Raw genomic sequence first — 27,977 nt, 5'->3', positions numbered from 1 at the left:
AAGAGGGTATCATCTTGTTTGACCCTACTTAGGAACACAAGCATCAAGTAATTCAAATGTTCCTGGGGTTCCAGGATAAGACCAAGGCTAGCAGGCATCGTGGAAACATACACAGCTGGTTCTCGTGGTTTGTAGTGTCATGGTCCACAGAGTCATTATAGGCACTGAATTAGCAAACACTGAATCCGAATCATCATTCTTCCAGGGATATTTATTTCCTACAAGCTCTGTTTACATTCTTATGCACTGATCAATATGTAATTTGTTTTTATACGCGTTTCTGCTTAAAGACACATTATTTAGTATACATTATGGGCTTATCCAAGACATATGTTTTCTCCCTAAGGCATATCATACCAGACAATATTTCAAGTCTGTGCTAAGAAGCCATCTAAATAAGAAAATAAAGCCAACCCAAATGCACAAAATATGAGACAGATAGCACTATGCTGGCTTAGAAAAAGATATTTAGAACATGACTTTTGGGCATGCATGTGCACATACACACACACACACACACACACACACACACACACACACACACACTTTTACTCCATATGGAATTACCTTCCCATGATAGAACATCATATCAAAAACATCAAACCTAAAACAGTATATATCATGTGAGTATATTAAACAGTATACATATCATGTAAGTATATTACAGTATATATATCATGTGAGTATATGAAACAGTACACATGCCATGTGAATATATAAAACAAAATGAAGATCTTGGTGAAACACTACGTAACAAAAGTGTTTTGATGATCAGATTTTGGTTGCAGCTGCCCATTAATTATTTCCATGAAGATGTGTTTCCAGTAAATTGACAATGAGTTTTTTGTTAATTTAATCACCTCACATTCTAGTACTAGACTTTCCCCCACTCACCACCCAGTCTTGCCCTAACACCGAGAAGAGGGTGTCCCTAAGGGGTACCAATCCACCCTGGCACCTCAATCTCAGTGTGACTAAGCACATCCTGTCCCACTGAGGTCAGATAAGGCAGCCTGGCTAAAAGAAAGGGACCCAAAGATAGAGCACAGAGTCAGAGACGGCTTCTGTGTGGTGTCTTATTTTCAGTTTGGGTAAACAGTAAAAAGCATATACTCATTAAACTATGTATACTCAGTAATAAGAAGTTGAAAGGCTGAACACACAAAAAACCTCTAAAAGAAAGTTAAAAAAAAAAAAACAGGGTTTGATGATAAAGGGGGTCTCTACATTTAAGAGTTATATGGTGTGGGCAACCAAATGGGTCAGCCGATAAAACCATTTGTCACAAAAACGTAATGACCAAATCCATATAAAGGAAAGCACAGAGAACTGACTCCATAAAGTTGTCCATTGATCTCAGCACCCATGAAACACATGCACACACCCATACACAGGCACCATGGTTACACACGCACATAGCAACATATACACTAACAATAAACAGATAATAATATTTCTCAAACCAGAGCTGTATGATGAGAGTAGGCTGTAATACAAGTTATAATAGAAGAGAAAGGCACAGAAAAACTTGATGGCATATGCCTATAAACCCAGCCTTTGGGAGACTGAGGCAGGAGGATCACAAGTTTGAAGGCAGCCTGGGATTATATTGCTGAGACGAGGGTAGACTGTCAATCACACGGAGAGAACTGTCTATATTGGATAGAGAACAGGAAAGAGAAACAGTGCTGCCTATCCACAGGTCCAAAGTACAGTCATTAGTACTTTTTTAAAACCTTTTGGAGAAATTCAAAAGCAGTACAGGGATCCCTAGTGCAATTATATGAAATTTGCTGCTTGGAGTCATATCTGATTTAAAAAAAAAAAAAAAAAGGCCTGACCAACAGTCAAGGTCTATAGAATGCCTATGTCCCTTCAAAATCTATATATTGAAGTCATAATTGTGATCTCCAATGTGATGGTATTTGGAGAAGTAATTTGCAAAGTGATTAGGTTATAAGGGTGGAGCCCCATATGAAATAGCTGAATGTTCTTCTTAGAAGAAACACAATGGTCTTGACTCTCTGCACCCTGCCCCTTCACCTCTGACCTCTGACCCCTAGCCATGTGAGGCTACAGCACTCACCCGAAAACCAAACTGACTATAAGAAATAAATGTCTGTTGCTTAAGCCCTCGGGCTGTGTGAAGCCAACTGAGGAAGGTCATCGACCTTGGGCATGCTCTGCCATATGACACGGTTGAGCAATCCTAGAGCCCTGTGTTCAGGGGAGACAATGAATAAATCTTCCTGTCGTATCCCATCGCGTTTAGGTGAGGGCTGAGGATGGCTGCCCTGCTCGTCCATGATGAGGCCAGACACAGACTTCCAAGTTCCAGTTCTCTGTCTCATAAATAACTAGCAGAATTATTTCTGCTCACAATCAACCTAGCAGAGCAAATTACCTAGTGGCCTTAAGGTGATTAAGTTGTTGACGATCTCTTCTCCTTTCTCTGGGGTTCCTGACTTGTGTTCCCCTCTGAAGGCAACCCAGCACTGAGACCTCATATGGGCAAGGGGTACAGAACCCCTCATCCAATACCCGCACCATTGACCCTTGACAATGAAGGAACACAATTCCCAGTTAGTCCCCACCATAGTACTTTCTCTACACACACCCAGTAATTTTGAGCCTTGTTGTACTTCAGCCTGCAAAGAAGGCCCTGCCTTTGTTTTGGGGGTTTTATGACCAGTTGCAGCAGACTATCGTGTCAAAGCTCAAGCTTTGTAGTTGGCACATACTTTTACCGCATTTGTAAGGATTTTCACTTGGTCTGATGCTTTGCCCATCCCCGAATACATGCCTCGCCCTACTGATCAACCATATCTCTCCAACAGCGCCCAATATTCTAGGCCAATATTCTTTCCCATATCTTTATGAGACTCAGACATAGGAAGAAGAAGAGAGACGTGGGTCACTCAGCTGGAAGGAGACACACCTGCACTGGAAGAAATCAGCCAAAATAAGACAGAAGCGCCTAGTAAGCCAACTCCACAGACTAAAGCTACACAATTATTGCTTTGAATAAAAGCTAACTTGATTTATAGACAAGGAATTCTCTACCCACAAAGACTCCCACCTCACTTCAGGCCCCTCAGATGCTGAGCTTGCAAGCTGCACAGAATTCCCAAACTCGGGGCCAGGCCAACAGGGAATGCACGGATACATTAGTGACTGTGATTTCCTAAAGGAAGGAGACTCAGGAGCTGACAGTGTAGAGCAGTGGTAGAGCAAATTTTAGCATGTGCAAGACTCTGAGGCTGTATTCTTCACCAGAAAAAAAATGCAATAGTTTGCCATCACCTACATTATAAACCTTTCAGCCGGCTCCCAAAAAGGTATCTGTTCAAAAAGTAATGACAGCCACAAAAAGTTGAAGGAAGAGGAGGCAAATAGGAGAAAGGAGTGAAAGAGAAAAGAGGATACAAAAGAGAAGGGGACACGTTATCATTTATTTTATCATAATAAACGTGAACAGAAGCTTGACATATACTTCAAATACGTCACAATATGGCACAAGTGTATTGATGAGAGCTGCGTTATCATGACCAATCAAAAGTGTGTTGATGAGAGCCATGCTATCATGACCAATCAAAAGTGTGCTGATAAGAGCCATGCTACCATGACCAATCAAAAGTGTGTTGATGAGAGCCATGCTATCATGGCCAAAGGCAAGCACTTTAACTATTCATATGGTAACCAATTTCCAGCAAGTTTTAAAGGTATCCTTGCTATATCTCATTTTTTACTTTGAATTTGAAAGAAACATTGTTATAAAACTCCTATGTAGCAGAGCTGGGAACAGAACTCCATCTTCTAACTCTGAAGTCTGGGAGTCCAAGCACTTAGCAGGTATGTAAATGGACGTGTCTTGACATTTTTTACTATGAGGCCCATTTATACCACTTAAGAAAACAGAGTGCAAGACTGGAGAGATGGCTCAGAGGTTAAGAGCACTGGTTGCTCCTCCAGAGGTCCTGAGTTCAACTCCCAGCAACCACATGGTGGCTCACGCCCATTTATAATGAGATCTGGTGCCCTCTTTACACATGGAGGAATACGTGCAGATAGAGCACTCATATATATTGAATGAATGAATGAATGAATGAATGAATGAATGAAAGCAGAGTGCAGGCATAGTACATGTCATAATTAGAGGTAAAAAACTGCTATCTGCATCTACTAGTTCACACAATCATAATCGTTCCTCCTACCTGTCATTTATCATCTCTCTATCATCCGTCTACTTGCTTACCTACCTAGCTACCATCTATCTCTGGTATCTCTCTCTCTCTCTCAAGCTGTCTTCAAACTCCCTGTATAACCAAGGATAATGCTGAACTCTTGCACTCCTCCTGCCCCCACCTCTCAAATGCATGACCACAAGCACAAGTCACACCATTCAGTTTCTAACCCTGACTTTTGTTTCTGATGCTGGATTTGATAAATAATCTCACCTCTCTATCCATGACCTATGAGACACGAGCTCTTTACTTGGGGTCTATACAGAACTATTAAGTCCCCTCTTTGGGATCCTTCTACAGGATGAGAATGCAGAGGAACAACCACCTGTGAACCAAGAACTGCAGCAGCCTCCACAGACTGAAGAGAGGCAAGCGGGAAGCTCTCAGCTAGTCTTCTCTGAAACTGACAGCTGCTCAGAGTGTGATACAGACCAGAAATGCCTTTGGCTTCTCTCCTGTCCCCTTAAAGCTATGGCTGACACTGACCGCACACTCACAGAAACCCTCTCCATTTGTCCCATCACTTCACTGGTATCCTCTTTCAAGAACCAGCTAGGTGCCATCCTGCTCAAAAAAAGCTAGCCTGAGCTAACCTATCAGGCAACTGGGAACGCCTTCCCTGTGCTCAGCAGGAGCACATTGTGATAAGCTCCTCCCCATCTCTCCTTGTAGATTACCAATAGAGGGAGCATCTAGTGCCTTCCAGCACTTAGGGGTGCATACCTGGGGGAGCTAGGGAGCAGACTCAGGAGAAAAGAGCTCTCTTTTTCTTTTCTGTTTTCCCAGACATGTCTCTGCCATTAACCAGCTACAGGAGTCAAGTTGTTTAGTCTTGCTGAGTGAGGATAATGACCATCTCTACCTTACACAAAGGCTGGAATGCTAGGATAAGGTATCACTTACTCAGAACACATGTGGGGAGTACCAGCTACTATTGCTAGTATGCTTGTCCCGCAATAACAGTACTCTAGATCAGAACTTAGCATTAGTGCCAAAGGTCAGAGGGAGCTTTGAGACATAACTGGGGACAGGAGTGAAAGAGCTAGGGTAGCAATCCCAGGCTTGGCCAGCTGTGATGTGGCACGGCATGTACATCATAGCACATACATCTTTATCCTTATTTTTGAAAATTTTAGATGAGGCTGACACCCCGCCCTTAACTCACATCTGGATTCCAAGATGACCAGAATCTGGGGTCCCTCAAGACACCCCAAATCTTAGACCTCAGGGAAAGTGCATCCACACATTCTTATCGCACTAACCAAATGCAGGGAATTACATAACAACTACATGTTTTTAAAAAATGTGCTGTTTGCTTAACAGTGATTGGCACCTTTGACTGGCAGCTACTTATGCCTCTCAATCAAAAGCAACAAAACCCAAGCCCCGATTTTCCATAAAGTTCCAATTCCTCAATAGATGGTTTTGAAGCACGTGATCCTCGGGGAGAAGAGAATGAAAACGTCAGTGGTGCGGAGCAGAGGCACAGCGGCCTAGAGCATCTCTCAAGTCCACTTGACTCTGGTGTGTACGAAATTCCTGAAAACGTCTTTAAGACAATCAACTATAAAAAATTTATTTCATATTTGATTTTGCCCTTTGGCCTCAAGGGGGAAACATCCTGACTTAAAGCTTCAGGGAGGGAGGGGGAATAAAAGCTCCAATTGCAGAATCTTGGGAGCAAGAATACAAAGGGGATTTAACACAGGAGAAGGAAGTGGATGGGAGGGTTTTAAAGCCTAGGCTGTTCTCTTCCCTTCTATGTGTGGCGGTGCCATGTACCCTCTGAGGGCTGTGGGTAGGGAAGAAGACATGTATAAGGAGCCTGGGGATATGGAGCAACAAGACTTCTCTGTTCTCAGATGCCACCCCCTTTCCTAGAGTTAAAGGGGAAGATGTAGAAAAGCCTCTCATCCCAGGCCTCTGGTTACAAATGTGCCACAGCAGGAACGGGGCTGGGGGCAAGGTGTGGGGGAGGGCTGGGGGGGGCAGATAGGTGGGGGGAGGGAAGGGAGGAAACAAAGAAGTCAGTAGAAGAGCTGTGGATCCCTCAGGGCACCCGGTGCTGAGGGCCAGCAGTAAAGGATAAACCAAGTGCTAAGCGAGCACGGGGGACATCCTGTGAAAAGCTGTGAGTTGAATGCTGCTGCTATCCCCATTTCACAGCCCTGTGGAAGTGAGCAGAGGCCCTCTCAGTGCAAAATCTACTTATACAGAACCTGATGTACCACAAAGCCAGCCGCTATCACAAGGCTTAAGGGAGACTCAAAGGCAGGAAGAAAATGGAGCTCCCCCATAGAAAATAAAGCTTTCAAGGGTGTCCTGAATGTGGGTAGCAGTGGGCAGAAGCTGGAGGAGGGACAGCTAGGGGCAAACCGCCCCATGGCTACTGGTAGGGGTGCATGTCTGCCACTCTCTGCTTGGCCCTGAACTAAGCATCGGGAATAAGGATTAAGGATGCTGTCAGTGACTGAGAATCATCCAATTGGGTGCCTCTTGCTATAGAGTTAATGAGTGGCTTCTTGGACCACTTTCAGAATGAGCATCCGCCACCATCTAAGTATGGTCTGGAGCAGATTGTTCTCCGTGGCTGGACTAAATACTACAGGCTGGGAGTCGGCCGTCTCCTTTTATATACGGGTTGGTCATTTAACATTGCATATTCATTCTCTTGGTTTCTTAGTGTGCATCTGCCCAAAGACAAAGTTATTCTAAATACTTACAGCAGAGCCCCAGGTGTACGCTGAAGCAGTTTTTGAACTATACCCAGCATATCTGAATGCATAGTGAAAATGGCATATTCACCCGCGAAATGTACACAAAACCACTGTCTCTTCACCTAACGTAGGATTACCTTGTTGCTTTTCTGTTTATGATTTACTTTCATACTGCAATTAGTAAGTTATGGGAAATGATTTTATAGATAATAAACAATTGGTAGAAAAGAATTCCAAAACCCAGGATAAATGAGAGAAGGTTTTTAAAAGGATGTTAGTTAAGCAAAGAAGCCTTCAAAATATTCCTTGTTCTAAAATCCAAATATCTCTCCTTCCATGAGCTATGCCCAAGGTTATTGCCCAAGTAAGGCAAATTGTGGATCTTCTCAAAAAGAAAATAGCTAGTCCTCCAGTCTACAATACAAAGCTACTTGAAGCCCATCCCTTCTCGAGTTCTAGGCCTCACAGGCCAAGATGCGTAACATTTGTGAGTAAATATAAGTAATAAATAAGTGTATGTCCGAATAGCTCCTTATCCAGCAGGCCTGACGCTCATCTCTTGACTTTCAGAGTAAAGAATTAATAACTCCCGAGTAAGGATCCAGGCGCCTTATTCCCATAATACTGGGTTATTATGGGAAATAAAAAAAGCAGCTCTGCTTGACCTGTGTGCCAGCAGGAGGCATGGCTACATGCAGGTACAGGATTCTGAGGTCCCACAAAAGCTGAGTAAGGCAACTCATCCCTGACTTAGCTAGTGGTTTTGATAGGCATGGGGCTAAGACATCGGTACCCTCTCCCTCCCTTTTTCCTTGCTTCTCCATCAGATAAACTCTAGTCACAGCCTGGACTCCAGCAAATGCCAGCCCTTCAACAACAAGTTTCCCCCGACTGAGACCTTTTGGCGGGATTCCCTACATTTTGCCTTTATGCTTCTTTTCAAACACTGTTAATAAACACACACGTGTGTGATCAAAGCTATTCCTTATACATTGCTAACCCCTCACTATTCAACTTCCTTGCCAGCCAGTCCGCCTCATGTCCTTGATTCTTCATCATGCAGCATCACTGGTGTTCCTTGTGTTTGTGCTTCGTGTCACAGTCACAAAAACCAGAGAGGAAAGTATGGTTATTAATCTTCCACAGAGAAGACACAAGATCAATTACTTGCACCAGATGTTAAACTAAAGAGCTGACTGAGTCCTGGGCTTTAGTAGTTTGCAAGTGCTCCAGGCTATTACCCCACCCCCACCCCCAAATAAGTTCTGAGTGCTGTCTTTCCCTGCTGGTGACAGTAACTCCAAAGTCCAGGTCAGTCTACCTGCAATCACATCATATGACAATATGGTGCATGCGACATTAGTGTGAAGGGAAAATCCGAGCTCCCTGCCTTCAGGCACCCACAGTTTCTTGATCCTTTATTTTCTTCCCCCAAATCCATGTTCTTCCATGATTGCATATTAAAGAGGACCAACGCCTGCAAAGTGATGGCACATGGAACCAATTCTCTACCGCAGCCTCTCGGAACCCAGTTTAACGTGCTTAGTACTCGGTATTAGCAGCAGGACCCCTGTAGCCAGAGGATGAGGATGTCCCTCCCACACAGCAGCCTCTGCCAAGAGAAAACCCAGTGCTCTTGGGTTATACCTCGAAGAGACTTTGAACTGTCAATGTCTTCCCAAGTAAATGTTCCCTTGGGGAAAGGGGACATCACCGATCAAAAGGCCTGAGTATGTTTTCATTGCGGAAGATATGTGTGGTCCTCGTTATAAATGAGCAAGCTGGCCTTCTGTTCTACACAACAGAGAAATCAAATCCCTAGAGAATGAAGCATTTGGTATCTCTGACAGTTTTGCCCTTTGGGTCTTGTCTCCCTATGCTTTGTCGTTGGTGGCCCTTGTCTCCTGTCACCCATGCTGGCTCTGCCCCTGCACCTCTGCGCCTTCTTTCTCTGAAGGGCTCCTCCAGTGAAACATCACCAGAAGCCCAGAGATACTAGCAAAATATTCCGGCAGAAAAGAAAAAGACAGCCCCTTCTTTAGCATAGCCTGACAAGGAACATTTTCTCTAGTCTCCCAGCTTTTTCGCTCGTCCGACACACCTACAGTCCTTACACCTGCAAGATCCCACAGCAAGTCACCCATGATGTCACATGGTACAATATACTCACATTTTCTGCCCGGAGCCTCTTAGCAGGACACCCGCCGTCCCTGGGGTGAAGCATGTAATACAGGCGGACTTTGCTTGCATGTTTTCGACTCTGGGGAGGGAAAACAAAGGGAGATTTGTACTGTAAAAGAGGAGCCACTTGTCAGAAGTATTTCAAAAGACAGACGGTGACCACACACAAAAGTTATTTTTCAGTAGAAAATATTTCCTTGTGCTCCTGCAAATTCCATGGGAGCCAGCTTCAGGGGGACTGAATTGTCCTAAGTTCCCAAGCCAGTACCATTTCAGGGTAAATAAAAGCAATAACCAAGAGTTATGGATTAGTTCACTTCATACCGTGTATTTAATTGTTCTCAAAAGCAAGGCAAATAGGTAAGCAGAGGAAAGTGTGTAAGGATCAACAGTAGCCAAAAAAAAAAAAAAAAAAAAAAGGAGCACTGGGATGCCTTCTCTCACTTTTCCTCTGAGCTAAGACTTGGGGCATGAAGACCCAGCCTGGAAACTAACCAGAGCTCAACAGCCCTGTAAGCAATACAAGCAAACAGCATTGGGTAAGTGGGGAAGGGCTGTGTGTGGGACAACTGGTCCAAGGCCAGCAAGGAGAGACTCATCCCATCTTGGTTCTATTTCTCCTAGTCCTGTGATGGCACCGTGACCTTTCCCACTTTGAAGAATACTGGATTTCTAACTTTCACATTCTCCCCAAAGCAGGAAAGAAAAGAGTACAATCAGCAAATACTCCTGAAGTTCGGAGTAAGGCCCAGCTCGACCACCTGTTTGCTGCATGATGCCAGACGAGGCATCAAGCGGAGTGGACTCTTAGTATAACAGGTCTGAGACTCTGCCCATACAAAATGAACACAATGCTACTGTGGCTGTCGGGAGTGCCGCACGAGAGGATTTCACACAAAAGACTGTGGTTTCCACAGCCCTCCTTTTCTCGCCATTGACCACACCCATTCCTAACCCGCTCTATTCTCCTTCCAGGCCCCTTTACTTGGAGAGCACCTCCTCCTGGAGGCCTGTGCCTTCTCCACTCTGTCTTCATCTACAGTTGAGTGCTAGCCAGCCTGGCAGATGATGGCTTACTTTTATGGATTAGCCACAAAAGCAAAGTGATTTTCAGAGAAAACACCGTGAGTTGCGTTTTGTTTACAGCACGCGCTATAAATCCTCTCTGCTCGCCTTCCTCATTCATCACTTTTTAATTCCATTATTCTGCCGAGAACACCACATGAAGAGTGTACTAACGGTCCCTGGACACTTTCAGGGCCTTCAAGTGGGTGTGAAAGCAGCACGAGAAGATGAGAAATGTTACAAACGGCTAAGTGCCTTGGTGTGGCTGCACACACACTGTGCTTATCTCTGGGTTCCAGACTACGTCCTAATTAAGGGTGTCTGGAATGTTTTCTTGACTGGAAATTTGACAGGGCAGAAAACTAGAGATGGGTGAAGACACGCCGGATGACCCAACATTGCCCAACTTCTCCACTATGCTTGAGGAGGACATGGGACAAACTTAGTATTTTGTGTGTACGGGAAATGCTGATTACTAAAATCTACATACAAATTTTTATTTCTACAATGGAAAAGGTAGAGATAAGGGATGGTGGTATTATTCAAAATACAGCCACAGGCAGGAGAATTAACAAGGAACATTTAAATCTCTAGGAGGTTAAACACAGAGCCTGGTGAGTGGCAGAGCTGTCACATATGGTCACTGGTGAATCGACAAGGGGTAAATTCACGTTCACTGTCCAGTTGGCCAGCTCCATTATTACCAACACACCCAGAAGACAAGGTGATGACAAAGTTGGAACTCTCACAGCATGGCCTGCCTTGTAGCCCCCTCTCTCCCCTTCCTGAAGTATATTGTTTCTCTTGAAAAGACTCTGAGTCAGAGGCACAGTTCACCAAGTTATTTAATTGCAGTTTGACAAAACTAGTTAGCTGAAATGGAAAAGGGGGAGGAGGGCGAATTAGTGACAAGCCTTTCTCTGAATCCATTAGCAAGGAGAGAGGTTGGGATTTGAGGTTTATCAGCAATTTTGATGACTGTACACCTGGTATTCGGCTTCAGCATTTGAAGTCCTGTCTGCACAGAGCAGGCCTGGCTTTTCCTGAGGCTGAGGCTAAAGACTTGTACAACTTTGGAAACCACTAATAGCCTCAGGGTAGGAATGAGGATACCTTAGTTCCTCTGTCAAGAGTGTCTCTTCCTCCCCCCCTGCCCCCACTTCTTGGTTCCATCACAGCACCACTTTCTCCAGCTGCCAGAGTCTGCCAGATCCTGTACCTCTCCACAGCTGACCCTGAAGGCAAGTGGCAGCCTACCCACTCAGTAGGAGGGGTCCATTAGAATACCACAGGAAAGGGTCCCCTCAGTTTGTTCCTGACACTTCAGCATGCTGTGGCTTCTCCATGAATCCTAGCTCTCAGCACATCCTCATCAGAAGACTCTGAACCACCCAATTGTGTGCCTCCAACTGACTCCTCCAACCCACGACCTTCCAGAAGTTCCCTGAAGTTTGGCACAGTACTATCACTCCATTTGTTCTAACAAATAAGTTGCAGCAGCAAAGATGTTCACTTTAGCATTAACTACTTTGAAAAAAACCATGGTCAACGATAGAAACCTGTTAGAGCAAGGATGGAGTAGCCTTATGCAAAAAAGGAGAAGTGGGGAGTACATTTGCTACATAAGGAATATGGAATAAAAAACACAAAGCACAAAGCTCAAGTTTGCAATGGCCATACATGTATCAGGAAGACGTGAACAGGAAAAAGACTTGTTATATAAAATGGAGCACTGTTTTTTATTTTTACCTCTTTAACAAACTTGCTTGTAATATGTAACCACAGTGTGGCAACACTCACACCAGGGCAAATCTGCAGTAAGTAACTTCACTTTTTTATCTGCATCATTACGTCTACTAAAAGCCACCACTGATCTGAGGTGTTCAGGGTGTCCACTGTTTAACTGGCTCTTATCAACACTCTAAATGCATATTTTTATTGGGATACTTGATATCAGATAAGTCTTCTTAACCAAGAGAAAAAAAAACTCACTTCACACTTTAAATTTTATTTTGGCACATACAATGCAATAGTAAACACGTGTGCTCGCCACTGTGTGATAAGTTTTCGGCTTCATGTATTGACAGACACTGATGAGAGTGGGCAATGTGAGTGCATTACTGCAGCGGGGCCCTTTGATACAAATAGACACAACAATGACAACAGATTCTTATATATTGTCAAGATCTCCCATTACTGACACTGTTTTCTGCCGTTCGAGGGTATAAAAATGACAGACTAGCTACCAAGTGAAAGCGGCTCCCAGGAGAAAACAATACTTCGGGGTTTAGATGAAGTTAGTGGAGTTTCAGCAGAGAGAAAGGACAATTATTTGAAGGAAGAGGAACAGGAATTAGCAGGTTCTTGACGGTGAATAGGAAGGAACAGGGTCTGTCCCACCTTTTCATTTGCATTTTAAGCAAAAGCCTTTACTTTCACTGAAACCACATTCACTCACAATTCCCAGATGACCTAGGAAAGCCGCCAACTTGTCCACTTTAGCTAAAGCCTTTGCTCTGCCCCGGGCATTGTGATGGGTCAGACCCATCTGAAGATTAGTTTCTGTAGCTGAAACAATCTCTTGACACTCGGAGAAACAATGTAATGTAACGTGGGAGAATGAAGAATAATGCAAACTTCTATTTCAGATTGCAGCGCAGAAGCGGGGAGAACATGGCGACTGGAATTGACTTTTGAGCTTCCCCAAAATAAGCCATATTCCACGATTGCACATTCCTCTTTTAAAAATTCTAACTCAAGCTTGCTTCCAGTAAGGGTACTGGCTTCCCCTCTTGCAGAATGTGGCGGTAACAAAGCAAGTTTGTGTTTGGATAATTCCTCAAGCAGCCTTCAAAGAACTTCCGCACTCATCTTCTCGTCTCATCCTCGGATCTCAGCTGTGGGGCTGGCAGGAGAGGTGTGATCTTAAATAGTCATCATGATCCAGTCTAGATCTCCTAGATAAGTCTTTTATCATCTCGTCCCATCATAGCCGTCTCCTCCAGAAACCAGCTAAAGAGAGCCAAGAACAGCAAGGAAGCAGAGCCTAGCACAGATGGATAATTATAGAACTGTGATTTTTCACAGCCACCATCCCTGATGTATTTCAAGACAACAAACACCAACGATCTAACTCACTGGGACTTAAGAGAATTGTTGTCCAGTGAGAGATAGGGATTCCCTCTCATAGCACGGAAAGAAAGCTGTCCTGCTAGGACCCCACCTAAGGGTTCACGACAGGGGACCCTGGCTGTGAGCCCTAGCAAGGTTGTTGCACCACCACTATGGGAGTCAAGGTTAAAAGGCAGAAAGCCATAAGAGTTACAGATTGCTAAGAGCATGGTCTCCTTCTAGAGTTCTGTGTCTTCTGTGCTTACCACAGAAGTAAGCTGGGCCCAGAATCTTCATACACTGGGTGAATGTGCATGCTGGGCTGGACAGAGGGGCAAGAAAGAAAACCTCTCGGAGAAGGTTTTGCTATCACCGAAAAGGACAGGGCTGCCCAGGCCCCACTTACAGGCATCCACCACAGGCTATGGGCTACCAACAGGGTTTGCAGTTACTCCTAGAGCTGAAACTGGACCAGAAGATGAGGAAAGAATCCCAATGGCCTGGCCAAGGCACACGCAGAAGAAGCATGTGGCAAGCCTTTCCAGGCTCTGGCATGTTGGGGAGGAGTAGCACACAGTAAAATAGCATGTGATGTAGAGGAAAGTTCCAGTGGCTCTGGGGATGGAAACCAGGGCTTTGCCCATGCCAAAAAGTCGATCACTTGAGCTCCACCCACAGTCCAAGGACAGCTTTTAGCAGATCATCAGAGGAGAGATCAAACAATTATTTTCAAAGTATGTGCAAGGACAAATAGAAGTAAGTTGTAAATGGCATACATGCTGTGTCACTTAATGAGGGAGGAAAAAAAAATGAACTGAGGGTACAACCTGAGAAATGAAACCAGACAACTGATGGAGATGATACTGTCTGTGTTAATAAAGGAAGGAAATTAAAAATGTCATCGCATAACTTGAAGGTCTTTCACAGCATCCAGCAGTGGAATCATACTGCTGATGCTTTGTGGAAGTGAAGATAAATAAAAATTGTGTTGAATGAGCTAGAAATGATCATAATGAGTGAGTTAACTCAGAAGCAGAAAGACTCAAATGGTATATACTCACTTATATCTGCATATTAGCCCAACGGGCATGTCCCACGAAAGCCTTCACTTACCAGGAAACAGAGACAGAGGAGAGGACATTCTAGTGGGACTCTAGATGTGAGATTCATGAGAGAAAGGCAAAGTAGAAGGACCCAGAGGGTCCTAGGAGCCTACAAGTAGAACATTATGATAGGCAGATTTGGGCACAGGGGTCCCACTCAAACTAGGCACCAGACAAGGACAATACAGGCGGTAAACCTTAAACCCCTACCCAGATCTAGACAATGGACAGAACACTCTCCACAGTAAAGTGGAGAGTGGGATATTACGTTCTCACACACTCTGGTGCCACACCTCTGACCATGTCCCCTGGATGGGGAGACCTGATGGCACTCAGAGGAAGGACAGCAGGTTACCAAGAAGAGACTTGATACCCTATGATCATATAGAGGGGGAGGTAATCCCCCTCAGGAACTGTCATAGGGGAGGGGAATAAGGGGAAAATGGGAGGGAGGGAAGAATGGGAGGATACAAGGGACGGGATAACCATTGAGATGTAACAAGAATAAATTAATAATAAAAAAAAAAATTGTGTTGAAGAGGATAACGATGTGAGAGGGCACTTGAATGCGATGTCGCGTATGTAATCCCAGCACCCACGTCTCGGGAGGTAGAAGCGAAAGGTTGAGGCTATAAAGTTGGTACAAGACAAGCTGGAATGAAATGATGCCCTGTCTGGAAAGCAGAGGTGAGGAGGAAAGGGGGTGGGGGAGGGACTGAAACCGAGGAACTCATATACACAAGGCCAGAACTCATACATTATGGCTACAATGACGCAAAATATAAACAAATGAAGTTAAATTTAAAAGTCCTCAAATGCAAATAAACTAGCACTAGCTGGACGTGTTCGACCTTGAGTTGGGAAATTTTAATCAGGAAAGAAAAAACAGCAAGAGCAATAAACAAGCAGTGTTGCAGGTGGGGGGAAATGCCCCCAGGAAGTGCTGCACAAAGCAGGGACCTCAGCCGGAGTTTCCACTGCTGCAATGTGCACCATGGCCCAAGTCATGTTCTCACTTAACAGTTCATAGTTCATCATCTAGGGACGTCAGGGCAGGAACCAGGAGGTGGGAGCTGATGGAGAGGCCATAGGGGAGTGCTGCTTCTTGTTTGCTCAGCCTGCTTACCTATAGCACCTAGGAGCACCTGCCCAGAGATGGCAGAGCCCATAGTGACCTGGCTCCTCCCATATCAATCACCCATGAAAATGCCCAACATGCTTTCTCACGGGCTGGTGGGGGCATTATTTTCAGTTGAGGTTCCCTCTTCCAAAATGAGTCAAGCTTGTGTCAAGTGGACATAAACCAGCCAGCACACAGAAGTATTTGCAATAGGCCTTTGACAGAATGTATCGCATCACTAATATATATAAAAAAGCAATTATTAGACAAAAGATATAAATAAAATTTTAGAAACATGAATAACCAAAGACATTTTAAAAATTCATCCAAATGCAATCTGACAGTTTTTAAATTTAAAACAAGTTTATTTCTCTCCCATCAAAACTTTAACTTCCATGCTCATCTCAGAGGTAGGCAAGTCTGCAGAACCTCATTAGGGAAGTTTGGCCATGTGCATCAGAAAGGCAAGGCTTAATGCATCTAACAGTCTTACTTCTGTGAATTTGTTTTAAGAATCAATTAAAGACACATACACCTTCTGATTAACAAAGGTGACTATCGAAAATTTAGTCAAATGCTGTAAAACAAGAAAGGTAAATATTATAAAACACTGTGTGAGAGATGACAACACAGGCATTAGGGGACAGAACACTGGTCAACAATATTATATATATATATATATATATATATATATATATATATATATATATATATATACACACACACACATACATACACAGAGTGATATTAAGAAAATGGCAGTTTTCAACCAGAACATGAAGGATATCACATCTGTAAACAAAAATACTTGTATATACATGTATGTGTTCATACATGTAAGTCTAGGAAAACATACTAAGGGATTCACATTGTCTAGTTCAGTGGTTTTCAACCTTTCTAATGTATCAATTCTTTTAATGTTCTTCATGGTGTGATGTACATTAATACCTGTATTTTAATACTGTTATGAATTGTAGCATGTATGTAGGGTATCTAATAAGAAACCCACAATGGGGTCACGGGCTATAGGTTGAGAACCACCGGTCTAATTTCAAGTGATTTGAACTTTCTTAATCTTTGATTTTTCTAAAATTTTCAGACAAAAATCATTCCACGGTGAAGAAGGGAAACCCCTCAATTTTCCTGATTCATTGCAAAAGTGGTACCTTAGCACCTCGATAGCCCTGCATATGTCTCCTCACTATGGAAGAAGTGAGACATACCAAGCCATCCATTGCTGTCTCCAAACCCAAATACTGCAGTGTGGATCAAAGAACACCTGTGGACCTTAGCTGCACACGCACACAGGAGCCTTGAGGAGGTGCCATTGTGGAGATAGTGCTTCCAGCGTATGCTCTGGAGAAGATGGGACCCACCATTGAGTGGTGCAGAGGGCTGCAGCCATCAGTGACGACACCACGGCACACACAAGACAGAGTTAATATGACCACGATCTCTGTGAGCAGACAGACTTGCTGGCCCTCTCCCCTTCTCCCTTTCCCCCTTTTTCCCTGCTCTCTACCCCTGACCACCCTTCTCCTCCCTCCATCTCTTTCCCTTCTGCTCTGCAAGCTAGCCAAACCCCTTAACAGAACAGAAAAACGATCTCACTGGCACCTTGATGACAGATGTCTGGTACCAAGCTGCAGGTCTCCCAAGTCGTCTGGTCTCTTTCAGCTTGCTGTAACAGCCCAGCTGAGCAATGTGTACTGTCATCCCTCTAGATTACATGTTCTCTTGGACTCGTTTTTATGTACTCAGAAATCAATCCATCCCTTAAAAAGTAGTCTCAGAACTCCTAGAATTAGGTCACTCTGTTGGTTTTGTTTCCTGAAATAGTATCTTTTAAACCATTTGAAGTAAGAAATGTTTGTCCTTAATGAGTAATGCATTGGAGCCCGTGAATTTGGGTTGCAGAGAATCATATATGGTGGGATGGAATAGACCATAATTGTATAAACATATTTGTACAAAATCCACATTGCTGTCTGCAAGCACAAGTGATGGCGTCAGTGCATTACAATTTTAAATCAAAGACTTGCAATTTAAAAAACCAAATCACCACTAAGACGTGGAGGAAGGATTTTTCCCGTGCTGTGTCTGGAGCTAAATATGTCCCCATGATTTCTGTGCATTTTGAACAGTCACAGGAGAAGTGGGAGAGCAGGTCCATCTCAGCCTTTCTTCCCTTTGCTATTTTGGGCGGGGAGACACGAAAATTATATTCTCTGCTACGCCGCTTGTAGAGCAGTTAAGACTAGAGATGGTCAGTGATTAAAGTCAGGGAGGTCAGGGCTGCTCATGAGAACAAAGGCCTGGATCCTTTGAAATCTGAAAGCTCTAACGCTGGCCCGCCCTGCGCTGCAACCTTCCAGGGCTCTCTGGTTCCTTTAGAAACTTCATAGCTGGATTATGGGAAAACTTAACAACGCCACAAGTAAACCCTGCTGTGTCTGTAGGTGGATGGCATGTTTGTTTGAGTGCAGTCCGGTCTACAGAAAATACTCCCTAACAGAGTATCTGCCCTGTGAGGCAGGGAGCTGCGGCTAGAGCAGTTAACCGGATACCCACAGAGGTCTCTAGAATCACCAGGCTCACAGGTACTGCTCAATCTGTGCAACAGCCTCTTTAATGCCATGTACCGTTTTCACTTTAGAGTCTTTTACCCTGGCATTTTGCATCCTGCAGTATACTATATAATTACTCCCAAACTGAACTCTGTTCTTATGACTAAATCTTTGGTTTCTCTATATTGTAATAGTCTTGATCCGTTCCTATAATGCATTTTTATTTAAATACTCTTCACAAAGCGGTTTCCTACAAATGCCCACTAACAGCTTAAGTAACCGGGTGAGTCAGGTGACAGGGTAAACCTTAAGCGGGCTCCACTTCCAACAATAGGTTTGTTTTGTTTTGTTTGTTAATATAAATTGCTAAAACACAATAGCTCCTTGCCAAAGAAACGATCCATCCTCGAAAAGATTAGATTTTAAAGGACAGATTAGTTGGCTGCACTGGAAATGTAAGTGTATTGAAATTTTTTACTGGGAGAGGGTTATCTGGGAGAGGGAGAGATAACCCTCCCCGGGGATGAGCACCCTAATTGGCTATCTAATGCCAAATGCTCAGCCCTGAAACCATATCCATATAAATAAAACGAAATGGACTCTGCAGGTTTATGTTTTTAGGCACTAAATACATAAACTTAAGGAAAAGAAAGCATGGTGTTGAGAGGAACTATGGAAGGGGTCAAGGGACGAACGGGAAAGGGGAAGCCAAATGTAATTGTATTTTAAAGTAAAACAATAAAGAAAAGTACATTTGTTTTATTATTAAAACAATGTATGCACATATATATCAGTATAGTCCACAGAGAGGCTGGCAAACTTTACAAAGAGCACTCGGCAGTGTATAAGTAGCATCCTTACTTTCTCCCACGGGTGCCCATCACCACTACTTCATACAGACGGGTTTGAGGTAGTCTTTTTTTTTTTAATTTATTCTTGTTACATCTCAATGGTGATCCCATCCCTTGTACATAGAGACGCTACCTCACTAGCACGTGTCAGGGCTGGGAGCCTTCCTCATCCCCCCTCCCCGAGTCCCCCACTCCCCATGCCAAGCTCTAGGGTCCAGCTCTGATACTGAGACAGAAGTAGGTTTCATGGCGCGGTTTCAGCTAATTGTGGGGAAACAGAATTGAGGCACTGTTTCACTTAGTGATGAAGAAAACAGGATTTCCTCCCCACCCCACCCCCCACCCCCCCACCCCCGAACCCTGCTTTGAATCTCATGCTGCTGAGTCCCCAAACAGAGTTAAGCATTCAGAAGCGCCTTTTATTTTCCCCAGAAGTACTTGTTTTGGTTAACACTGCTTTTCAGACCTTCAGAGAGAACTTGCATATGCGACCAGCTGCAACTCCATAGCTGACAGCCCCATTACCACCTGCTTTGCAAATTATCTATTTGCCTACTCCAGTCCCAGCTTTTAGTCTGTTTGCAGGTTGCTTTGAATTATCACATGATTAAAGAAAGGAGGGGGACTTATGAAATAATTCCTTTTCTCTAGACAGGTGGCTCAGTAAATGATCAGTCTGTGGAAGCCATACTCCCCAGATGTGCCCAGAACCACTATGCCCCTTCACTAACAAACTTTCTTGAGGAGGGCTGAATTGGGCACTGAGTTCTGAGTCCCACCTCATCACCTGCCTTTGTGGATGCAAGGCATACATCTCTAGAGCCACCTTTCCTTTTCCATTCGCTCTCAAAGGATGCTAGTCCCTGGGACACCAGCTTCTGGTTCATAGAGTCTTTAAAAGGCTTTCAGACCTAATCATTAAAAAATGATGACAGGTGCAGAGCTTGGAATTCCATTTCACTAGCTTCTGGAAGATTCCCTGGGAATGCGGACTTTGGCAAACCACCGTACAACTCCCTCCTTTTCCAACCCTTCCACTCCCTTGGCCTCGCAGGCGCCAAGCCCAGACTGGCAGAGAAACAACAGCCTGAGCGCTGTCGTCTAGGTTCAACCAGAGGCAGTCACCTCAATAAGAGACAGCATGGAGAGCCCTGATCCAGCCAGGCTCCTGGAGACCCACAAAAGGGAGGCTGAGAAGGAGCTGTTGCCAGGGGCGTGGCTCAAACTTCTTTCCAACTTCCCAAGTGCGAGTTTGCATCCCTCAGCCTCTTCCTTATGCCAGAATTTCCTATTTCCTCCTCGTCACTGCCTCAGGAAGTCCCCCTTAGCTATCATACCAACTCACTCTAGCTCAGCCTCCATCCTCCATCCTAATTGCAACCCCTTGGCAATGTTACTGTCTTCATCTAGAACACCAGCCTACTCACAGGCAACGGGCACAGCGCAGAGTAAAGCAAAAACATCGCGGGGATGACCACTAATCTTAACTAAAGGCAATAAATATGCTTAAAGGGTGTGAAGACAGCACCAACATGAAACAAAACCATGATGTCATAAAGCATAAAAAAAGAACCAGACATACATATCATAATCATGGGGTCTTTTAGCAGATGAGCATTCATTAATGCAATACACGGCATTAGCAGAAGGGAAAACAAATCCTTCTCAATAGTTTTTAAAATGTCTTAACACTCAACAACTAGAAAGCAGAATGAGTTACAAACGCCATCACAGAACCCCCCTGGCTGCATCGCTGATGGTGGGAAGACAAAAACGTCCCTCCTATCATGAAGTGCCACTCATAGATGTCCCCATGCCACTTCCACTCCGCATTGTACCAGGAGATGTAGACAACACAATTAGGCTTTTAAAAAATCGTCTATTAAAAAAAAAAGCAAAGCAACTTCTATTTGCAGATGAAAGGCCCTTAATGAGCCTCATGAACAACACTGTAGCCTTAGTAGGACACAGGTTGCATGGTATAGACAATATATGAATGTGAAAGTGTTTGCTGTGCAAGCAGGAAGACCTGAGTTTAGGACCACAACACCTGTGTGAAAGTTTGCGCATGGTGGCACTGGGAAGCGGATGGGTCTCAGGGTATTGCTGGCCGGCTACTCTAAGCAAGATGGAGAGCTCCAGGTTCAGTGACAGGACCTGTCTCAGAAATAAGGACAGCTGATAGAAGAGGAGAGCCCATGCCAACCGCTGACCTCCATGCATGTGCATATGGGTGTATGTACCCACATGCAGACAGACTCAAATACTAACTTTAAATTAAGCAGCAAGGCACATGTGATACGTGAGTGGAAGAAGAGACACTGGGGTGGAAAGGTAAGCAAGGAGGAGGGGCAAAGTCATGGGGGAGGAGAGGGACTAGAAAGAGGATCAACCAAAGCCAAATATGTATGAAAAACCCATAAGGAAGCCTGGCACTTTGTAAGTTAATTAAAATCAAAATTTTTAAAATTGTAATTTATTTGTAGATGACAAGACCCTGATACATCTACTGGGGGAAAATGTATTAGAATGAATAATTCAGAACTAATTCAGCCACGTTGCAAGATACATGATTAGTATCTAAAGCCCAAGTGCTTTGCTAAATACTAATAGTGAACAACCCAAAAGGTTAATTATAAAAAGGAATTAATTTATAGTAGCATCAAAATAACACTTTAATTTAAGCAGATCCTGAAATGACAGGAATTCAGATTGGCCCACATCATGCCAAAAAAGAGCAAAGCTGATGAAGTGATATTTCCTAGTTCATAGAAGCCATGCCAGGGTGGTGAAGGATTGCTAGCCGTGGGTCACAAGAATAGTGCCCAGAATGAATAAATAAACCCTTCCGCTTGTGACTGGTTGATTTTTGGAGGGCACCAAGGTGGCCCAGCAAAAGTATCATTGAGATAGCTAACCATCCACACATGAAGAGCAAAGCTGCCTTTTTACCTCAGGTCACTCCCAAACTTGACTCCAACAGTATGTTCAGCCTCACACATACTAAAATGGTGAAACGCTTTGAAAAAAAAAATCTGTGATCACAGTTGAGACGTGGCACTAAAAGCAAATATGACAAGAAAAAAACAAAACAGGCAGCTTGACTTATCTAAAGGGTCTGTAAAAAAAAAAAAGTTGCTTCAAGGACATCAGCAAAAAACTGAAAGGAGCCGACGCAGACAGTACGATGCTTGACCGCAGCTTCCCGTGTCTACCCAAGGCTTGCTCCTCAGTCAGACCCTCAAGCAGCTCATCCCATCCTAACACCTCACAGGTCATGCCATCTTTGCCTTTCTTATCTTCACTTAATTAGCTTATCAAATAGCTTTACAGTTTAATGATTTCCCCAGCTCATATCATTATACGCCGCAAACCCTTTAGCAAAAGACACTGTTCTGATGAATCATCTAAATTCTAAAAAGCAGAATATCCAAAAAAAAAAAAAAAAAGACTGCTTCTGTTGAGCTGATAGATGAACAAGTCTCGCTGTCTGGAGAGTGACGTCCGAGCGAAAGGAAACAGAGCTGCCCGTCAGCCTTGGCTCTGCTTGTCTTTCCCTAGCTCGCGGTCTGTAGTCTATGATTTCTCCTCTGCCCTCATCATTCTTGACAATCTCATTTTCATTCAGACTTCTTCTGGAAAGACAGCCGCAGATAAATGGGCATATATGAAGTTAGCCAAGACTCCTGAGAGGCGGCCAAGCAGTGTAATCGTGTATTCAGCATAGACATTTCTCCTCTCCGAGGAAAATAACATCTTCATCCAAACATTACCAGAAGCGACTTTTTTTTTTTTTTCAAAAGAAAGAGAGGGGTCAGTTGCCTTCGGCTCCTCTTCTGCTCACCACAGTCGTTTGTTTCTTACTAAACCCAGCAGCTAGGGGCTAACCCAGTGGCTAACGGCTTTCTGCCTTGCTCAATTGGGGATCCCGCAAAAATCAGTACCTTGAACCCCACCATCTATTCTCCACCCAGCCCTTTCTTCTGGGCTCCATGTTGGAAAACCCTGCTAATAAGGTTGCAGTCCACCATGCCCAGATAGCTCTCCAAGTTTGGTACAAAATGGAGGACTCCCTTCCTCAGTAGGGCTTCCTCTTCTCTGCCTGGCCTTATTTAGAGCTCCCTTTGTCTTCTTGGGTCAGTGGCCAGTGACCCCAGAGGGAAGGGAGAAGCACACTCTGTGAGGGGGTATGTGTGGATTCTAAGTCACATTGTATTCAGTTCTTAGTGTTTATAGCATTGTTCTTCTCAGACAAGAGTGAAACTATACACCAAGAAGGAAGAAATTAAGTAATATTGATGCCTATTAATATTCTTATGTTTTTGTTAGATTAAACAATTTTTATAAGTAGATTGTTTTAATAACAAAAATTCTTACATGTTTTGTTAGATAACAACAAATTAGCCTCCAGCTATAGTTTGTTCTCCAAACTGTTAGTAACCATTAAACATGGACACAGATCCACATCAGGACATGTCATCTGGAATGTGAGCTACTTAGACTGAGCTGCTCACTATTAGTGAGTCAGAGAGCAGACCCCGCTCCCCACAGCACGCACACTGTCTGGTTACTCTCCTGTGAGGTCTCAACAACCCCTTTCACAAACATCCATTTGTTCGCCATTTTTATTCAGTCTCTGCACCTCTCTTACTGGCTAGAATTCCCACAGCTACAACCTTGAGCCTCTTTTGGTTTCAGTGTGCCTAATAGCTTGATCCTCGGACAGACACAAACAGACTGCACAAGCAGGAGGAGATCAGAGCTGCATTCGGTCAGAGCCTATTCCAGACTCAATAGTAAAGTAGAACATTTTTCTAGAACCATTTGCAAAGGTTAAAACAGAAGAGGTAGTTGGATTTCTAAGTATAAATGCATGTGGCATCGCAAAAATTAACTTCACAAGAAAAGTTTAATGAAACATCATTGGATGTACATAAATCAATTTCAAGATGCTAATTTGTTTCCTTAGCTATAAAGGTGAAACATAACCACCTCTAACATCCCAATCATCTTAACATTCCAATCATGATACCCAGATTCTGAAAATCTCAATCAACTGTAGCACTCTCTATTCACAACACGGAGATTTCGAAAACGTGTTTGTGGTGGTGTGAATAGGAACACCTCCCTCCTCCCCACAGACTTGAGTGTTTGAATGCTTGGCCCATAGGTAATGGCACTGTTAGGAGGTATGGCCTTGTTGAGATAGGTGTGGCCATGTTGGAAGAAGTGTGTCACTATAGGGTTAAGCTTTGTGGTCTCTTATACTCAAGCTACACCCAGTGTGACTCTGAGTCTTCATGTCTGCTGCCTCCACATCAAGATGTAGAGCTCTCAGCTCCTTCTCCAGCACCATGTCTGCCTGTGAGCTGCCATCCTTCCTGCCATGATAATAATAGACATCTGAAACTGTAAGCCAGCCTCAAGTAAATGTTTTCCTTTATAAGACTTGCCCTGCTGGTGGTGTCTCTTCACAGTAATGGAAACCCCCAACTAAGACAGGATTCAAATCTATAGTACTAGAAGCTGATAAGAAGAAAGAAGAAAGAGCTGGGCGTGGTGGCGCATGCCTTTAATCCCAGCACTCGGGAGGCAGAGGCAGGTGGATTGCTGTGAGTTTGAGGCCAGCCTGGTCTACAAAGCCAAGGCTACACAGAGAGGCCCTGTCTGAAAAACCAAAAAGAAAGAAAGAAGAAAGGATTAAAAATAACGGCCAGAATCTACCTTAAACATCTAGGGGTGGGGGGAGCAAAAGAATGAATCAGAGAGGAGGAGAAAAGTAAGTGTTAGAGCAGGAATCAACAAACTGGAAAAGAAAAAAAACCAGTTGAAATAATCAATGAAAGGAGATCAGCAAAACAGACTGATAAGAGAGAGGAAGGTGACACCAATATCAATCTCTTAACCAACAGCAGTCTTCTCAGAAGAGAACACTGCCTCACAGTCTACACTTACTGAAGTGTTGTAGACAATTTCTTGCCAATAAGTTATATGACTTAGGATAAGATGAACAGATTGCTTAAAAACAAACTGCCAAAGCTCACTCAGTAATAAACATGTAGGTCAAGAGATTGACTCTGTGGTGTAAAAGCTTTCCTACAAAGGAAACATCACAGCTGTAGAGATCCATCAGGAAATTCTACAAAATATTAAGAAAAGAGGAGAACCATTGCACAGAAATCCTCCAGAAATTTGAGAAGGTGACACATTTCAGCTCATTGTGACATAAACATGTTCTTGATAGACAAAAACAGATATCACAATAAAAGAGAATAAAGAGCTGACTTTCTTCATGCACACTGAGAAAATTTCTTAACAATTTTACCAAATCAAATCTAATAGCATAATAGATAGATAGATAGATAGATAGATAGATAGATAGATAGATAGATATGATAGATAGATGTCACAACCAAATGGGATTTATCTCAAGAATACAGGATAGGATTAGCATTTAAAAATCAATCATTAGAATCCCACATACATACAGAGAAAAATATATACGAAAGCCTCCTAAAAATTGCAATGAACTGTAATCCCAGAACTCAGGGAGGCAGAAGCAGGCATATCTGAGTCTGCAAATTGAGTCCAGGGCAGCCAAGGCTATACAGAAAAACCCTGTGTCAAAAAATAAAACAGAGCAGAGCAAAACAAAACAAAAAGCAATGAATTTAAAGAGCAATTCAGCATAAATTTCCTGGTTGATGAAAAAAAGAACTTTAATCAAAATAGGAATAGGGAAGCTGGTGAGTAAGCACGTGCTACAAAGGCGTGAGGATCTAAGTGCAGGTCCGCAGGACCCAAGCATGTACACAGATGGATGCAGAGGTATGTGTGCCTGCAACCACAGCAGTCCCACAGCAAGACGAGAGGAAGAGACAGGAAAATCCTCAGAAATGCATGCATGCACCACACATACACAAACAGATTGCTCTTGGTGGGGAGGCCCGGTGGTACACAGAGGAAGGGGAAACAGGCTTTCAGGATGAGACCTGATAGGCTGTGGTCATGTGGTGGGGGAGGAGGTCCCCTTCTGTCAGAGGTCTAGGGGAGAGGAAGAGGGTGGAAGAGGGAGGGAGGGTGGGAACAGGAAGATTCAAGCAAGGGGATAGCATTCATGATGTAAGCTGAAGAAATTATAATAAATTAAAACTTAAAAAATAGAAACAAGCCGGGCGTGGTGGCGCACGCCTTTAATTCCAGCACTTGGGAGGCAGAGGCAAGAGGATTGCTGTGAGTTCGAGGCCAGCCTGGTCTACAAAGCAAGTCCAGGACAGCCAAGGCTAACACAGAGAGACCCTGTCTCAAAAAAAAAACAAAAAACAAAAACAAAAATAAAATAAAATAATTAAAGCAAAAAATGTTATTAATAACAACCCAAAACTAAGAAGTGGAAAGGGAAGTAAACATCCTCAATCTGAGTAGGTGCAACTACAAAAAGCCTTGGGTTCATATTATACACTATGGTTAAGAGTTAAATGCTCCCGTGTATGTGTGATGCTGTAGTAGACAAGAAGAAAAAGAAAAAATTCAGACTGAACTCGTGATGGACAATGGTTGAACTCCACAGAAGAACAGAAGTCAGACCCACAGGAAGTGGCCGAGGAGACCAACCTATGATCCACAGAGTCCACAAAGGCAAACTACTCTGTAGGAAAAGAAGCCAACGATGTTTTATAGCAACCAGCTTTAAAAAAAAATCAGAATATAATGAAACATTGATAACTTATCCAACTTTACATCCATTTCCAACTGAGTATCATCTGGGGGAAAAATTTCTAAAACTAACCACAGATGTCTTCACTTCCAGTGAAGCCAAACAGGACTTTCCTGTGCCCAGAGCATCCTGACTGGACACATGTGAATTTCTCTTTGTTCCCACTGTAAACCTCCCCATGCCACTGCCTGCCTTCAGTAGATGATGGTGGGTGCCTCTCCCATTGTAGAAGCTCCAAATAAGTATGTTTTGCTTGTTATCATTAGTTAGCAATCTTCAAGCTTATAAATTCAAAATTAAAAAAAAAAACACATCTCATAAACAACAAGCTGTACGAGTAGAAACTGCCATAGGATAGTTTTAAAAGCTTTGAGACCTTGGTGAGTTAGCAGTGTTGCAGACACAAAAATGATGCTGCAAAATCAAGTGTGTGGCACCAGTCAGGAATTTACTTCAAACAAGGTCATTTGTGATGGCATCGACACCATGAAAAATGAAGGGGTAACTGACAAAATATGTACAAGAGGAATTAAGTAAGACCCAAGTAAATGGAAACGTACGCCTTACTCAGGGATTACAAGGCTCAATATTATTCAGATGTCAATTCACCTATGAATTGCTTACAGGATCTAGTGCAATCCTGATCAAAATCTGTCATCTCTTGTTTACAAATATTGAAAAGCTGATTTTAAAATGAATATGAAAAGTACTTAGGAAAGTCCAAACAACTGTAAGCAAATAGAGTGTAAAAGGATTTATATTGCCCACTTCAGACGCAGTATGATGCACCAGTAATCAAGAAGCTGAAGAATGGAATCAACACAGAAAAACAGATAAGTGAAACACAGTGGCCAGAAATGGATTCACATACATCATCAATTGATTTTTTGACAAAGATGCAAAGATAATTCAGTAGTGAACAATCATAGAACTAACTATAAAACCTAGAAAAATATGACCTCTGGGGAAAAAAAACAGGATACAGTGTAAGGAATGAACTTTTGATATACACAGTATTAATATACTTTGTATCTGTAATGTATCTCAAAGGAGCATGTGTTAAAGGCTTTGTGTCTCGGTTAGTATCCTTGGAAGATGGTGGAACTGTGTCGAACACACAGGTCAGTCTTTATGCTAGTAGATGCATTTTCTTAAGAAAGAGAAAGAAAGAAAGAAAGAAAGAAAGAAAGAAAGAAAGAAAGAAAGAAAGAAAGAAAGAAAGAAAGAAAAGAGAGAGAAATGGATCCCCAACTCCTCTTTCATTTTTACATCCTAGCCATGAGTCCCCACCACGTACATGC

At 43.3% G+C, this 27,977-nt stretch overlaps 1 protein-coding gene across 2 annotated transcripts in view; it reads right to left on the bottom strand.

Annotated features, from left to right (window-relative positions):
• The window catches only part of ZMAT4 (zinc finger matrin-type 4), a 645,949-nt gene that overhangs the window by 453,761 nt on the left and 164,211 nt on the right, over window positions 1–27,977 (bottom strand). For both annotated transcript variants that reach the window (XM_084759846.1, XM_084759845.1), the window contains exon 3: window positions 9,132–9,221. In XM_084759846.1, coding sequence (XP_084615972.1) covers window positions 9,132–9,221 — 90 coding nt within the window. The remainder of the gene's footprint in view (window positions 1–9,131; window positions 9,222–27,977) is intronic.

The sequence above is a fragment of the Acomys minous genome (genome assembly GCF_964271855.1).
Source record: "Acomys minous genome assembly, chromosome: 15".
NCBI classification, from domain to species: Eukaryota; Metazoa; Chordata; class Mammalia; order Rodentia; family Muridae; genus Acomys; species Acomys minous.
This window is presented reverse-complemented; position numbering and strand designations above follow the sequence as displayed.